Raw genomic sequence first — 15,334 nt, 5'->3', positions numbered from 1 at the left:
TTATATTTTCAGGTTTACATAAAAGAGATGGTGTAAGATGATCCTGTAGCGATGTACTATTTTGAAATCTGGAAGTTAAACATTGCTCAGACGCTAAAAAAAATAAATCCCTCTGTCACCAATACGTAATAATGACCTCCTTACATACGACACAGAAACGCGAAACACGTCTAAAAATAATTAAAAATTATTTTAAAATGTACAGGATGTTTCCGAAGTGATGTTACAAACTTTCAGGGATGATGGCGAAGGGCACATGTATCAATTTGAGATAAAGAACCCTGGTCCGGAAATGACCGAATCGAAAGTTACAAGCAAAAATAGTTGTGTGGAAATGACGATAAATTTCAATCGCCGCTATGCTCCGTGCATTCAAAAATTTTATCACTGATCGCACTTCACACGCGGCGGGAGCTGGAATAGGAGCCGCCAAATTCAACCAATGCAACGAAGCTACTAAGAGCACTCGGGAAGTTCCGCTAGCGCATGCGCCATGCCAGGACATTACTCTATCACGTACACGCAGTCGCTTCGCGCAACATATGGTTTGCTAGCTGTGGGACGAGCGGGAAAGTTACTTTATGGACGCGCCTCGTACCGTCAAAGAAGATATCTGAAAGTGATGACAAATACATATGTTGAATTTGATCCTGTTAATTGAATGAATGAATGAATGAATGAATGAATGAATGAATGAATGAATGAATGAATGAATGAATGAATGGATGGATGGATGGATGGATGGATGGATGGATGGATGGATGGATGGATGGATGGATGGATGGATGGATGGATGGATGAATGAATGAATGAATGAATGAATGAATCAATGGACTATTCCATATGAAATCGATCAGTAAAAAACCTCGCATTTTTTTATACTCTATTTTTTTCCCTATTTATACAAGGTATGGGCGAATCCAGAAATGCATATAGAGTGTTAGTTGGGAGACCGGAGGGAAAAATACCTTTAGGGAGGCCGAGACGTAGATGGGAGGATAATATTAAAATGGATTTGAGGGAGGTGGGATATGATGATAGAGACTGGATTACTCTTGCACAGGATAGTGACCGATGGCGGGCTTATGTGAGGGCGGCAATGAACCTTCGGGTTCCTTAAAAGCCATTTGTAAGAAAGTAAGTATTTATACAAGGTGCTGAGGAGAGTGCATTTGCAAAAATATACTATCGAAAGTCAAACGGTTTTCGTATTATAGAGCGACAAATTTAGCGTATTTTATAAAAACAAGCCTCTTTCAGCGCTCAGAACTCTGGAACCATTTACTGCAGAACATTGCACCAGAGCTCATTTTGAAGCTGACATTTGGTAGGTTATGTTAAGAAGTAATTTTAATTTTTATTGTATACAAAGAGACAGATAATCTGATTTTACTTACTTTTAGTCTTTTTCCAAATTTGTAAAAATGTAAAAAAAATATTGAGAAAAAACCTTGCATTATTAAAAGGGATTCGGCATTGTTTGCTTAGTGGTACAGCAATAAGTTTCGAGGGTATTAAATAGATTATTTTCACACGCCTAGACTTGAACGGCGCAGTACCGCACGCACTGGCCGAGAGCTGAAGATAAGCGAGCGTTGGGCGTCATTTTACTCTGTGTTTATGAAAACCTGTGATAAAGCTAGCACAGCCATGACTGCTAGACGACACATCACGTGTTTATGTTTCCTGGCCTTGCTTACCTCGGCTAGCTCCCGCCTCACAGTCTCCTGGTTAGTTCACGAGCGTACTATTTATTTTCTTTATATGATATTTTCAATGCTTTCTTATCAACGTGCCATCAGTAAAAAATATGTGTTTATTTGTACTTTCAATGCGGAATCTAACTATATATTTTTAAAACAATTTTTCCATGGCAAAGGCGTCTTAATGAGGAAAAATCTAAATTTCTCCATCTCCATAAAAAGTAAGAAAATCTGTTTATATGTCAATATAAACTTTAACTTCTCAGCATCAAAATAAACCATGATTTCGATCATTGGGTGAAAGGGTTTCAGAGCCACAACAGTTTGAAGTTGATAATTTTATGAAAATACGATAAATTTAAATATTTTTAATTTAAGCACTATGAAGTTCTGATGCCTCAAACTTTGCACAAAGCATTGTATCACAGTTCTCTACGTACAAAAAAAAGTTTTATTGTATTTAGAAATTGTAAGGTCAATTTTCTCTATATTTCGGTCGATTTGAGATGGAATAGCTCGAATGAATGGCCGATTTGTCCCTGTACGGCTAAGGCCTTCTGTTGCGAGGGGTAGCTCGGTAAGACTCACGAAGGGAGCTAGTCCGCGTTAGTTGTTTGCTTCGTTGGAACTCGCTCAATTCTAGGTATTGAACGTATGACATAAAAATTAGTTTATTAGTCAATGATTGCAAATAATAACTTGTTATCGAATGTTATAGGTTATTTGCACAATTTTATGTCTCTTATTCTGGTCTAAAGGCATCTCCCATTACATTTTTAAATTAAGTATACAATGCTGATTACTTCCAGATAAATCACTTCAAGCAATCCAATCTGGCAAACATAGGACACAATTATTGAGTTGGTATACAAATTCTAAAATATTGTATGAGTTATTTATGCAACTAGTGAGATAAGTGCATTACTATTGCTTGAGTGTTTTTTTTTTAAGAACGAGGCATTAGCCAAGGTCTGTAATAACCCAAAAGCGATGATAATGCACATTCTACTAATAAGGATTCCACGTTAAGAAAAAAGTATTGGTTTTATGAACCTTGCCTAGTACATTATAGAAGCTATGTGGTAGGTAGACGTTTCTATGACAACTGGTCATTTGATGGAATAGCCCCATATCACAGTCACAGTCTAGTATATACAGTCACGAAGCTTGAGTTGATGAGTACTCGAAACAACAGACTGTGCCGGTACTATTTCGCATTGTCTGTGATGAGGCGAAAGTAGCGATCCTAGTGGTTAGCAGCTATCTATGGATGCATATTCCCTACGTATTGAGCTTCGTGACTGTATATACTAGACTGTGCCCATATGCCTAATGCTTTTTTCTTAACGTGGAATCCTCTATTATTGTTGTTGTTTTCCAATGACAGCTTTTGGGATCATTTAAACCATTTTGCTTCTTGCCTCCCAATAAATAGCACTCAGATTTCTACACTGCTGCGTTTCTTTCTTCATAATCATCTATTGTTTCATAAAATACTTTACGCTCGACCATGCCGAAATGTAGTAATTATACACCTGGTAGCAGTCCTTTAATGCATGTCATTAAAGTACACCTATTCATTAAAGTTCAGGTTTTCGATTATTCTCGGATATGCAATCGAAAGACAAGCAAAACGTCACGCAGGCTGGAAATCCAATACTGTCGCAGAAGGTTATGTTCTGTTAATGTAATAATTAGCGTTAATTGTAAATAATATTCAAATAAATTCAATTTATCATCTCGTTTTTCAATTCTAAATCAATTTCCAGGTTATACATTCACTGCATTACATCAAGGTCAATGACATTATTGTTCCTCGGAAAAAATCAATACTTTCGCGTCTACGCACATCTCACAATTTCGAGCTATGAACAAGGTCACTTCCGATCTTCTGTCAGATACAAATAAAATGAATATTTCTGAATAATTTCAAGTTAGAAATATGGTCGAGCATAAAAAGTCGTATGAAACTTGCCTATAATGGCAATTAAGACGCTCGTATGAAAATTATGAAACTCGCTTGCGCTCGTTTCATAAACAAACATACTTGCGTCTTAATTACTATCATTATAGGCTCGTTGCATAATGTACTATTATCCATGATCGTTTAATAATGTTTATTTTATAATGTAATTTATAACCATTATTTTAATAAAGATTATAATCATTCAATGTAGGTTAGACCTTGAAATTCATTATAAACGCTTAGCTACACTCAGTATGGTAATCATTACCGCACTGATTACTACGTTAAGTGTGATAATCAGTGTCGTTATCACAGTGAAATAAGTAATTGTGAATAGGTAGGCATTATTAAATGATCATGGATAATATATATATATATATATATATTTTTTTTTTTTTTTTTTTTTTCCCCCATTATTATAACTTATCACAAAAATGTGGCTATGCAAAATGTAAAAATTTTAAATAAGCTGCAATTGGAACAAAGTACAAAATAGAATTATTAAGGCTACTCAGAAACTTGAAAATGTTATTGCAGTACATTAATAAATGTGTTATCTTTTCAGTTTTTGCAAATAAAAATTAAACTTCACAAGAAGAGCTATAATATGTTATTTAAAAGCCATGCAATGTTTATAATAAACAATGTATTCTCTTGTGGAACAGAATCGAAACCTATCTCAGAAAACATGAAGGAAAAGTTGGAAATACTGAGAAGTCGACCCAGAAGACGTCCTGACTGGGGAACCTTAATGAAAGAAATAGAAACCGGCAACAAAGGGCTCAAACATGTCCAGTGCAATGACAGGAGCTCGCCACTTCTGCCTAAAGTGAAGGTTAAAGACAGCGTAAGTACAGATACAGTATGTAAGAATAAAAAATAGAATCAGAAATAGGTGATGTTATACTTAGGAAAAATACTTCAACAGAATGAGCTGCATCTGTCCAGGCAACTTTGCAGTGTTGCCACAACGCAGCAGGGTTTAAAATTTCTTTGCGAAACGAAAATGTCCATTAATTTGGATCAAATTTCTGCACATTTAAAGGAGAAAACTACATTTTTTTTTCAATCATTTATTATCATAATACACTCCTCCCTTAAATTGACTGAGCATGTTGGGAATTAATTCAATAGCTTTCCCAAAATACGCTGCAAAATATAAAATAATTTTTCTTTCGAAAAAGAAGCACAAACGAGCAAAATTGTATTAAACTTTTTTGTTTTAAAAACTCAAAGAATAACCCCTTTGAAATTAATTAATTACAGTTCACCCTGTATGTATGTGTATGTGTGTATGTATGTATGTATGTATGTATGTATGTATGTATGTATGTGTGTGTATATATACACACACACACAAGGTTAGTTAAAAGTCCCGCACCACCTAAATAACTTTTGAAGCATACGATTCAGTGACATGAAACTTGGTATGTGAGGATAACCATATACTAAGAACTCAATAATGGTATTACCGAGTTTTTCTACTTCCGGTTTAACCGGAAGTAACTCCAACTCTCTTATTTTAAATGAAACACCCAATATATATATATATATATATATATATATATATATTTTTTTTTTTTTTTTTTTGAATAGTGTTCATTAAGAGCTTTTCAAAAAATACCCACACTCGATACTTCTGTACAAATTCAAGAAAACAGAAAAGTGTATCGAATATTAAAATAATAAACGCACCACCTAAATAACTTTTGAAGCATACGGTTCAGTGATATGAAACTTGGTATGTGAGGATAACCATATGCTAAGAACTCAATAATGGTATTACCGAGTTTTTCCTACTTCCGGTTTAACCGGAAGTAATTCCAACTCTCTTATTTTAAATGGAACACCCAATATATATTTTTTATTTTTGACTAAAGCTCATTAAGAGCTTTTCAAAACGTACCCACACTTGATACTTCTGTACAAACTCAGTGTTGCTAGATAAAAATGGAAGTGGTGCAAGATATTCCTAAAGCCTGGTTAAATCATTCTATGATCGAGTGACACATTGCAAAGCAGCTGAGGGCTACCAATTTGAACACATAATTTAGAAGGTGAGCTAGCTTTGTTTTGTTTTTGTTAAGGAAGGAGTATTTTATTGTTTTAATAGACTATTCGATACACTTTTCTGTTTTCTTGACTTAGCAACACTGAATTTGTATAGAAGTATCAAGTGTGGGTACTTTTTGAAAAGCTCTTAATGAGCACTATACAAAAATAAAAACAATATATTGGGTGTTCCATTTAAAATAAGAGAGTTGGAGTTACTTCCGGTTAAACCGGAAGTAGAAAAAACTCGGTAATACCATTATTGAGTTCTTAGTATATGGTTGTCCTCATATACCAAGTTTCGTGTCACTGAACCGTATGCTTCAAAAGTTATTTAGGTGGTGCGTTTATTAATATTCGATACACTTTTCTGTTTTCTTGACTTAGCAACACTGAATTTGTACAGAAGTATTGAGTGTGGGTACTTTTTGAAAAGCTCTTAATGAGCACTATTCAAAATAAAAAAAATATATATTGAGTGTTCCATTTAAAATAAGAGAGTTGGAGTTACACACATAAATACGAATACAAAATTGGGAAGATCCATACCACCTAGCCCAGAACAGAAGGGTTGGGGACACGGCAGTGGGCTGGTGGTGCATGGTGTATTTGAAGAAAAGTAATTTCCAACATTATTACTTAGGTAGTTATTTACTTTATTACACCCTGCCCATTTACTTTTCTTCACCGTGAATTTTCTTTTCTTCAATACCGACCTTCCTGAACCAGACCAAGTAACACAGATTCTTCCAGCACTCACTAATGCTGCGACCGGTAAAATGCCAGCAAATTTTAAGTGGTCCTCTGTGTTTATATGCATATACAGACGCACACAAGGATCCCTCACTCTAAAATGTTTACCTTCTATTTTCATTTATATTTTGACAAAAAAATTAAGTGCTTTCAAATATCATTAATATATTGTTTTCTAATTTTTGCAGTTTATGTATGAATCTGAAAGACCCAATGTTCATAACCTACTACTCAAAGAGATCCAATCAGGAGTAAAACTGAAGAGAGTCCAAACAAATGACAGGAGTAAACCACAGCTTGATGGTAAGTCAATATTATTCTCGTAGACACCACACAAATTCTTCAAAGTCTTCTGTTTCTTTAATCCCTGAACAAATAACTGCCTTTCTTCTACATAAATTTGAGTTTCCCCCCTTTCGATTCTTAAAAAAAACACACACACGCACACACACACACACACACACACAGACACACACACACACACGGACTAGTAAGACATCTGGGTCATAAACTCATAAAATATTTACTGGGTACACTGGGAAATTTATTTCTTCATGTTGGCAACACATTCATTTCAAGATTTGAAACAACAAAAATATGAATTCTCATTTTTCAAATGATTGTTTAATGGCGGGAAAGAATTGTGGCTATCCTTCTGACAACTTTAAGAAACAAGAATTCTAAAATTATGTAAGTTGGAGGAATTAGTAAATTAAAAAATAATCTGTGGTCCAATTTACCCAGTCAAAAAATGAAATAAAAGGGAAAAACATAAAGAGAAAGAAAGTATTGTTTAATGGCGGGAAAGAATTATGGCTATCCTTCTGGCAACTTTAAGAAACAAGAATTCTAAAATTATGTAAGTTGGAGGAATTAATAAATTTAAAAAAATTCTGTGGTCTAATTTACCCAGTCAAAAAATGAAATAAAAAAGGAAAAAATAAAGAGAAATAAAGAAGGGGAAGAGTGTTTCAGTTACGCCAAAATTCTGGACAATTGGCCACTGACGTACTGGAAAAAAACAAGTGAAAGGGTAACAAGCACTGTTATGATTTTGAATAGACAAGAGGATAATTTTAAAGATAATTGTTTACCGAAGTTATCAAGCCTAGACAATATTAAAATCATTCCAATTTATACACAATTTATAAAATTATATTTATATGATTTGTATCTAGAAATATAAAGTTATGTCCCAACCAACTTGTTGCTTAACAGTGCTTTCAACTGTCGAAGTTATTCATCGCCAAAATTATCTAATGTCTTAACAGATTTTTTTTTTCGGAGCCCTGTATGAGGGACAAGATTATTTTACCTGCCATAAAATTTTAACATCGGCCCCACCTCTATTTTCCTCCTGGAGGAACATTTCATTTCCCTTTAAAATTCATTGCCCTCAGTCAGGTTTGAGTTCGACAACATCGGAACCAATGTCAATCCTGGGAACCACGAAACTATCAAGACAACCCCTTTGGAAGGAAAAGGTTTTCTTTAATCTAAGATACCTAAGAGGAAAAAAGACTGCCCGCCCTCTCGTCTATTTCTCTAACAAATTAGATATATTAGATAACACAAACAAATAAATACAACCACACAGGCGTATACAAACTCACATGCAATAGTTGCGACAGTTTCTACATTGGACAGACAGGCAGATCATTCCAAACTCGATACAAAGAACACATTAAAGCAATAACCAGAGGACACAATACATCTACATATGCCGAACACATAACTAATGCTAACCACACATACAATAACATAAATACAGACATGGAAATCCTACACATACAACCCAAAAACCAAAAACTCAACACACTAGAACAATATGAAATATACAGACACACTAAAACATACCTCAATCAAATTCTCAACATACAGATCAATTTCAGAACACACACACAATTTGACACAACTCTTCATCACACGAACGCACCCACACAACAGGCAGCGAAGTTGAGATAGCGCCGAGATCTAGTAGGCTCTGAGGATGGTGTCGAATAGCACCGAAACAGCTGTAAGCCGCACATGCTTACATAATTAACACGAGTAAGATCGCCATTTAATCAATTATTTAGGACTCATTCCATTATCTATTCGTCTAAATTAAAAGACTACATTTTGCATTGCTCACTTAGCCATCATCCTGTTCCAGGTCTTCGTAAGTTCAGACGTCAACTAACAATTGAAGAACAGATACAAAAAGCAGAGGCAGTGGAAGTGGAAGTTGAGCCTGATGAGCTGGATGACATCGACAAAGTGCGTGACGACCTCCAGTCCACCAAACAGATGCTGGCACTCGAGCTCAGAAATAAAGAAGCCACCGAGAGGGAGAACAAGAAGCTCTTGGTACGAATACTTCGGAATAAGCACGATTTAAAAATAGAAATCATGAGACAATCAAAGTCGTGCAGTTATCTAACACCTGTCAGCAACTAAAAACGAAGGACAATCAAAACATGAATTGAAAGAAGTACGAAATGGACTTTTTCAATTGCTCTCTAATGGATAAAAAAAATTCACAACATTAAGCATGACTCTATCTTCGTCTTCAGGCTGACGAAAAGTGGGGAGAAGGGTATCCAACTAGTTGAGATCATTACAAACAAATCTGCTTCACTAACAAAATGAGGACACCCTTTTCACCCCGTTTTTGTTTACCTGAGGACGAAGATGAAGCAATCTTCGAAACCTCATGAATTCCTTTATTAATCACCTGTAATGGAAGAAGTCTAATATATACCACTTCTAAAGAATCCATAATTGCTTTCTCCATCGTTTAGAACAATGAATTAGAACTTAGTTACACCATTACACAACTGATGTGTAACTTCATCAGTACTCACAAGGAAATATTCTAAATGCATTTTTTTGACACGAAACTTAAATGTTATATAATACGAAAAAGAAGACAAATTATAAATCCTAAGAAATTTTCTATATTACCTCGAAAAATTAACGATCTGTCAACGACATTCTGAATTTTATACCGAAACAACTTTATATTATATATAATACGAACATATTACGAACTGAACTTGAAAGAGTTTTCTAAATTAAATTCTACTGCACATTCCAAAATAAATCCTACATAAGAAATATTAGAAAGATTTAAAAAAATGAATAAGGCAAATGTTTCACTACCTTCTCATCTCTTGACACATTAGGATCCTCAGTAATAAAATGAGTAAAAGATTACACAAAAATAATATTTGCAATAGTGAATGACGCAAATAATAAAGATTACAATATACAATTTGTTCAAAATAATGGCTCAGTCAATAAGCTAAACACGACCTAGCTCCAAGATGTATCCCTTAATAACACAATTTTTGTTGCCTTTAGGCCAGGATACTGAACCTAGAAGTCGAGTTGGAGAAAGCACAAACAGCAAAAAAGTCGACGGAAGACCAGTCACCTCAACTCAGGAGAGAAGAAGATGAACAGGTAAATTATTTACATTTCCTTTCATAATGAGATTATTTGTAGGTAAATATACCAATTAAGACTGGCCATATTGTTAAATAATGAACACCCATTTATGTTCAAACTAGTATACCATTTACATGTCATTTACAAAAACTTAAAAAATAAATTAATAAATAAAATATACCTGATACACACAAACACTGATACACATACTTTCCTTTTAAGTTTCTACTGCCACGTAAAGGACGACATAATATGAAAAATATTTAAAATTTCTGTAATTGCTCAAGATACAAATGCAACTGAAGTTAAGCGAATTTGTACAGAGTGGATAGAAAGTCCCACTACACTTGTTTATTTTTCCTGAAAAATAAATCTGTGGGCCCTACATGAAAAATGTGTCAGTGATACTTGTATGACATCTGGGTGGCGTTATTTCGAGTATGACCATGGCAGGAGACGCTGACAGATCTAAAGGAAATCATACTTCCTTACTTACTGGCTTTTAAGGAACCTTGAGGTGCATTGCTGCCCTCACATAAGCCCGCCATTGGTCCCTATCCTGAGCAAGATTAATCCATTCTCTATAATCATATCCCACCTCCCTCAAATCCATTTTAATATTATCTTCCCATCTACGTCTCGGCCTCCCTAAAGGTCTTTTTCCCTCCGGCCTCCCAACTAACAGTCTATATGCATTTCTAGATTCGTCCATATGTACTACTTGCCCTGTCCATATCAAACGTCTGGATGTAATGTTCCTAATTATGAAGAATACAATGCGTGCAGTTCTGTGTTGTGTAACTTTCTCCATCCTCCTGTAACTCCATCCCTTTTAGCCCCAAATATTTTCCTAAGCACCTTATTCTCAAACACCCTTAACCTATGTTCCTCTCTCAAAGTGAGAGTCCAAGTTTCACAACCATAAAGAACAACCAGTAATATAACTGTTTTATAAATTCTTACTTTCAGATTTTTTGACAGCAGACCAGATGATAAAAGCTTCTCAATGAATAATAACAGGCATTTCCCATATTTATTCTGTGTTTAATTTCCTCCCGAGCATTATTTATACAGGGACATCATTTTATTTTTACGAACATTTTTAATATTAACCTGTCTATACCTTTAGAGAACCGGAAACACCGCTTGCTCCCCCCTCCAAGACTGGAGTTCGATGATACTGGCGTAAAACACAAATCACTCTACTAGGTATAGGATGGAAGAAAAGTAGTTCATCCATTTACGTAAACTAGGAAATATCGCGATTTTGAGTTTGATAATTTTCATTAGGTTTTTCTTTAATCAAAGTACAGTAGTATATTAAGAATAAGTGTTTTTACTAACGAAGTGAGTTATCCATGCGAACGTATTCATTATGCAGTGTATATTATACTGTCTACAGCACATTAGTGTACAATATAGAGAAAGAAGTTAAATTGAAAAATAATCATAATATGAATATTTAAACACAATTTTGAAAATGGTGGCCGCTCATTTCGATACAGACTTCAGTTCTTTTGTGCATATTATCGCACTATAGACTATTGCATCTAATTCCAATTGCCAGTTTCGTCCTTCGTACTAGTAACTCATGTTGAAATAATTCTGTACCTACTCTACGTACTGTGAAGTCAATCTTCACTTCTGCCCGACCCGAAAATATAAAATTACTCAGACATGCTATCCACTGTCCGTCCAAGTGGTTATGCCGCAGGATTGTAGAAAGGGAGGAAATCATGTCACAGTTAATTACTTAACGAGGCCCTTTTATTTAAGTTAAATTAAACAGCTGTATAATATTACGTAAACGTCCAATTCCTAAGAGAAATTAATGTTTTCAGAAAAGAGCTAAGACAGCCCAGCTTTTATAGAGGGACGAGCAAAGCAGGTGGGGGAAATCGGGATGCGACGTAGGCAAACGGACAGTACCTGTGCGAAAATATGATTCAATATTGAAAGCTCTTTCGTCACTGGAAAACGCGAACATATTTCTGGAACGTACTATACCCAGTAACTCAGTACTGCTTACTATCTGCGGTCTTGGTTCTGTGTGGAGTTGGAACTTCCTTAGTAGAAGGGGTGGGAGTGAAGTACATTCAAAAACTCAGGTACAATAAAAATTGAAGTAAAAATAAAATGATGTCCCTGTATTTGTTAAAGGAAATCATAACACATGAAATTCCCAGCCATTCCAAGAATGCAAGATTGTGAATATGAAAGTTTTCAGTGTCGAGAGAGACTAGTAGCTTTCGTGTGGGTCCATGAGCAGTCGCATACCGGAAAAGCCTTGAGTAACATCATACAGGATTTCTGGTTTTGGTTAAGGTGCCACTGGACAGAGATATTTGTTGAAGTAGGAGAGAAAAAATTTCAGCACAGGATGTGTTAAAGACGCAAAGCAAAGTAGGAGACCCTTCGCTCGACAAAAAACTTGTGCTGCCATTGCAGAGTCAGTGGGTCGATTGCCAATGAAATCAACAAGAAAATGTGCTGCCATGTTACAAGTGCTGCTATCACACATGATGAAGGACTTGGAAATGAAATCTTTTCGCTCTGTGACTGTCAATGAATTAACAGACAGGAATTTGAACAGGTGCATAACATATATGACCGTATGATGTTAGTCATTGCTTTTCTGGTATGTGGCCGCTTGTCAAACCACACGGAACCCACAAGTCTCTTCTCCACACTGAAAATTCTCATATTCGCCTAGCCATCTTGCACTCTTGGAATGGCTGGGATTTTCCGTATGTTATGGTTACCCTCAGGTCCACTAGATGTCTTCTGCCATGATCACACATTTAAATACGTGCGCCAATGCCATACGAATATCAGAGACACATTTTTCATGCATAGATTTGTTTTGCAGGAAAAATAAACAAATGTAGAGGGGCTTTTTGCTCCCTCTGTACATGAAGATCGAGCAATCTGTCTAATAAAACTGTGCTATTTTCTGAATAAGAATGAATATATACGTTAATTTTTTTTTTTTGCGTCTTTAAATAGGCAAATAACACTGATAACACTGTGCTGACTTCAGACATTTTATATTGATATTTAGATTTAAATTTTTCTGAAGCTTCTTATTAAAATTACGAAACTCTAGAAGTACTTGACAATGAAAATTAAATTTTGAATTTATGTTTCCTGTGCTATCTTAAACATATTCTACAATCAAATGTTTGCCTTTATAAATAGCCTATACGAAATAATAATAAAATAACCAAAAATGTCCTAGTTTATAACGGAATTTGTTATTTGTTGTTATCCAATCAATGTGATTTAGACCATTTTTCAGATCACCTTAGGTTTTGTGCTGCAAACATTTTTCAACTCTAAATACTGAAAAGTTTGAGAAAAACCACAAATAGGCCTATCATAATCTCTTGCATTCTATGTTGATACTATGGAAATCTATTGAATAAAAAGTAACTAAACAAAAGTTACTTTCGTATCAATAGTAAACTCAGAAAGGTTTAATTTACGTTTTTTGCAGTTTTTCTTTATGATAAGAACCGAAGTTAAAACAGTGATTACAATTTATTTCTTCCTCTTAAGACAAAAAAATTATTGGCATACGATTCTCATTAGAAACGTGGAACTATTAACTGAAAGTTTTTGGTATGTTATTTTAGTAAATTTATAAGTAAATATTATCTTCTTTACAGGAAAAGCAAAAACTGAAGAAAGATTTAGAAGAAGCACACAGAACAGCTGATGAAATGGAAACAAAATATTACAACACTGCTGGTGAACTTGACATGGTGAAGTCCGATCTGGAAGAAGCACTTAGAAAGAACCAGATACTTGAGAAGAAGCTACAAGCCAGCATACTAAATCAGGTATTTATTACCGTTTCTTGTCTAACAGTTGTTAACATGGCATTAACATTCAAAGTAAAAGTAAATGTAGGTACAGTAAAAGGTAAAATCACAAACTTTAGATGAAAAACAGAAAATGCCACTATCCTCCAGAAAAATAATGTTCTCATTACTACACACACAGCAGAAATCATTGAGCTATGTACATTGCCATCCACTGTTATTAAAAGAGAAATCATGGAACACCAACACAAATAAACTTACTCAATACAGGGTGGAAGTAATATAACTGTGCAGATTTTAACAGCGTATTATAGAGTACAACAAGAAATTCTAATACATACCATATTAGTCCCAAATGAACACTTTTATCAGAAAAAAATAATTTTCTCCTAAATGTTAACACTGTTTTATTCGATAAGTAATATCCCTGTGATTCTTATTTTTATTCTTATCGTTAGAGAAAGAGATAAGAAATCATTTATCCCCTTACAGTTTTTTTTAATAAAATGGATGAATTTCTTGTAAATTCAGTGTTGTAGTTGGGCCAGTATGCAGTACCGTCTAAAATAAAAACTCGCTGTTACCATACTGCAAAAAATATTGACTCGAAAATATATTAATTATGTTTAAATAGTCTTTAATAAACTTTGAAATGGAGGGTGTTAGCTATTTGAAAAACATCTTGATTTTGATATCTGACATAAAAGTGGCAGCTGGCATCTCATATTTTTTGCTTAAATGTCTTAAACGCTTGTCCATTCGTTCTTTTATCAAAAACCATGGTCTGGCACTTCCAAGAGTAGTTGTGATTTGTTAATTTCAACTTGCATACCACCGTGGTATTTCTAAAGTAATTAACACTAACTTTATGGCATGGCGCCTCAAGAAATCTGTGTAGATGTCTTTGCATAACACTAACTTTATGATATGGTGCCTCGAGAATTCTGCTGCACTGATTCGCTAAATTTAAAACTCGCTCAAGTGTAATGCTAGCAGTTTGCTAGAGGAGGGAAATATTATTACTTTTTGTGCGTTCATGAATCTTTAGTCCAGTTACATATTATAGATTCTAGTTGAATTTAAACTAAAGCATGAACGATATCTGCACAATGAAAAGGAATACTCTTCCAGTAAAAGAGTTCCTATGCCTTCGTTCCTAAATAGTGTTGGGCCACTATCGTCAGTGTTTAATTTCTTGCCTTATATACAATTATGGCTGCGATCTGAAAGGAGGTCTGCAGAGGGGGATGCATGACGAAGAATAACTTTGAAAAAGTAGCGCAGTAGGAGTCCGTACAGACTCTAGACCAGCGTTTCTCAAACTATGGTCCGCGGACCATCTGTGGTCCTCGAGGTCTGACCTTGTGGTCCTTCAAAAAAGACAGAAGAAAAACTAAAATTCGAACGAATTGCGTATCACACAATAGGTAAAAATCTCAGAGTTTTTAAATGATACATGGCAATCGCCTTTCACTTTTTCTCCCAGCACTGATATTTTATGAAATTTATTTACCCAACCCGTCTATTGACATCCCACTCTACTACTCTCAGCAACAAAAGAGGGAATTAAAGCACTATGAACATGGTGTTTCTTGCAGTCTTTT

The 15,334-nt window shown here is 34.8% G+C and overlaps 1 protein-coding gene across 2 annotated transcripts in view; it reads left to right on the top strand.

Moving 5' to 3' along the window:
* The window catches only part of LOC138701287 (glutamic acid-rich protein-like), an 88,498-nt gene that overhangs the window by 62,242 nt on the left and 10,922 nt on the right, over nucleotides 1-15,334 (top strand). For both annotated transcript variants that reach the window (XM_069828020.1, XM_069828019.1), the window contains 5 exons: nucleotides 4,335-4,516; nucleotides 6,663-6,777; nucleotides 8,630-8,823; nucleotides 9,820-9,921; nucleotides 13,575-13,748. In XM_069828020.1, coding sequence (XP_069684121.1) covers nucleotides 4,335-4,516; nucleotides 6,663-6,777; nucleotides 8,630-8,823; nucleotides 9,820-9,921; nucleotides 13,575-13,748 — 767 coding nt within the window. The remainder of the gene's footprint in view (nucleotides 1-4,334; nucleotides 4,517-6,662; nucleotides 6,778-8,629; nucleotides 8,824-9,819; nucleotides 9,922-13,574; nucleotides 13,749-15,334) is intronic.

Source organism: Periplaneta americana, chromosome 6 (genome assembly GCF_040183065.1).
Source record: "Periplaneta americana isolate PAMFEO1 chromosome 6, P.americana_PAMFEO1_priV1, whole genome shotgun sequence".
NCBI lineage: Eukaryota > Metazoa > Arthropoda > Insecta > Blattodea > Blattidae > Periplaneta > Periplaneta americana.
This window is presented reverse-complemented; position numbering and strand designations above follow the sequence as displayed.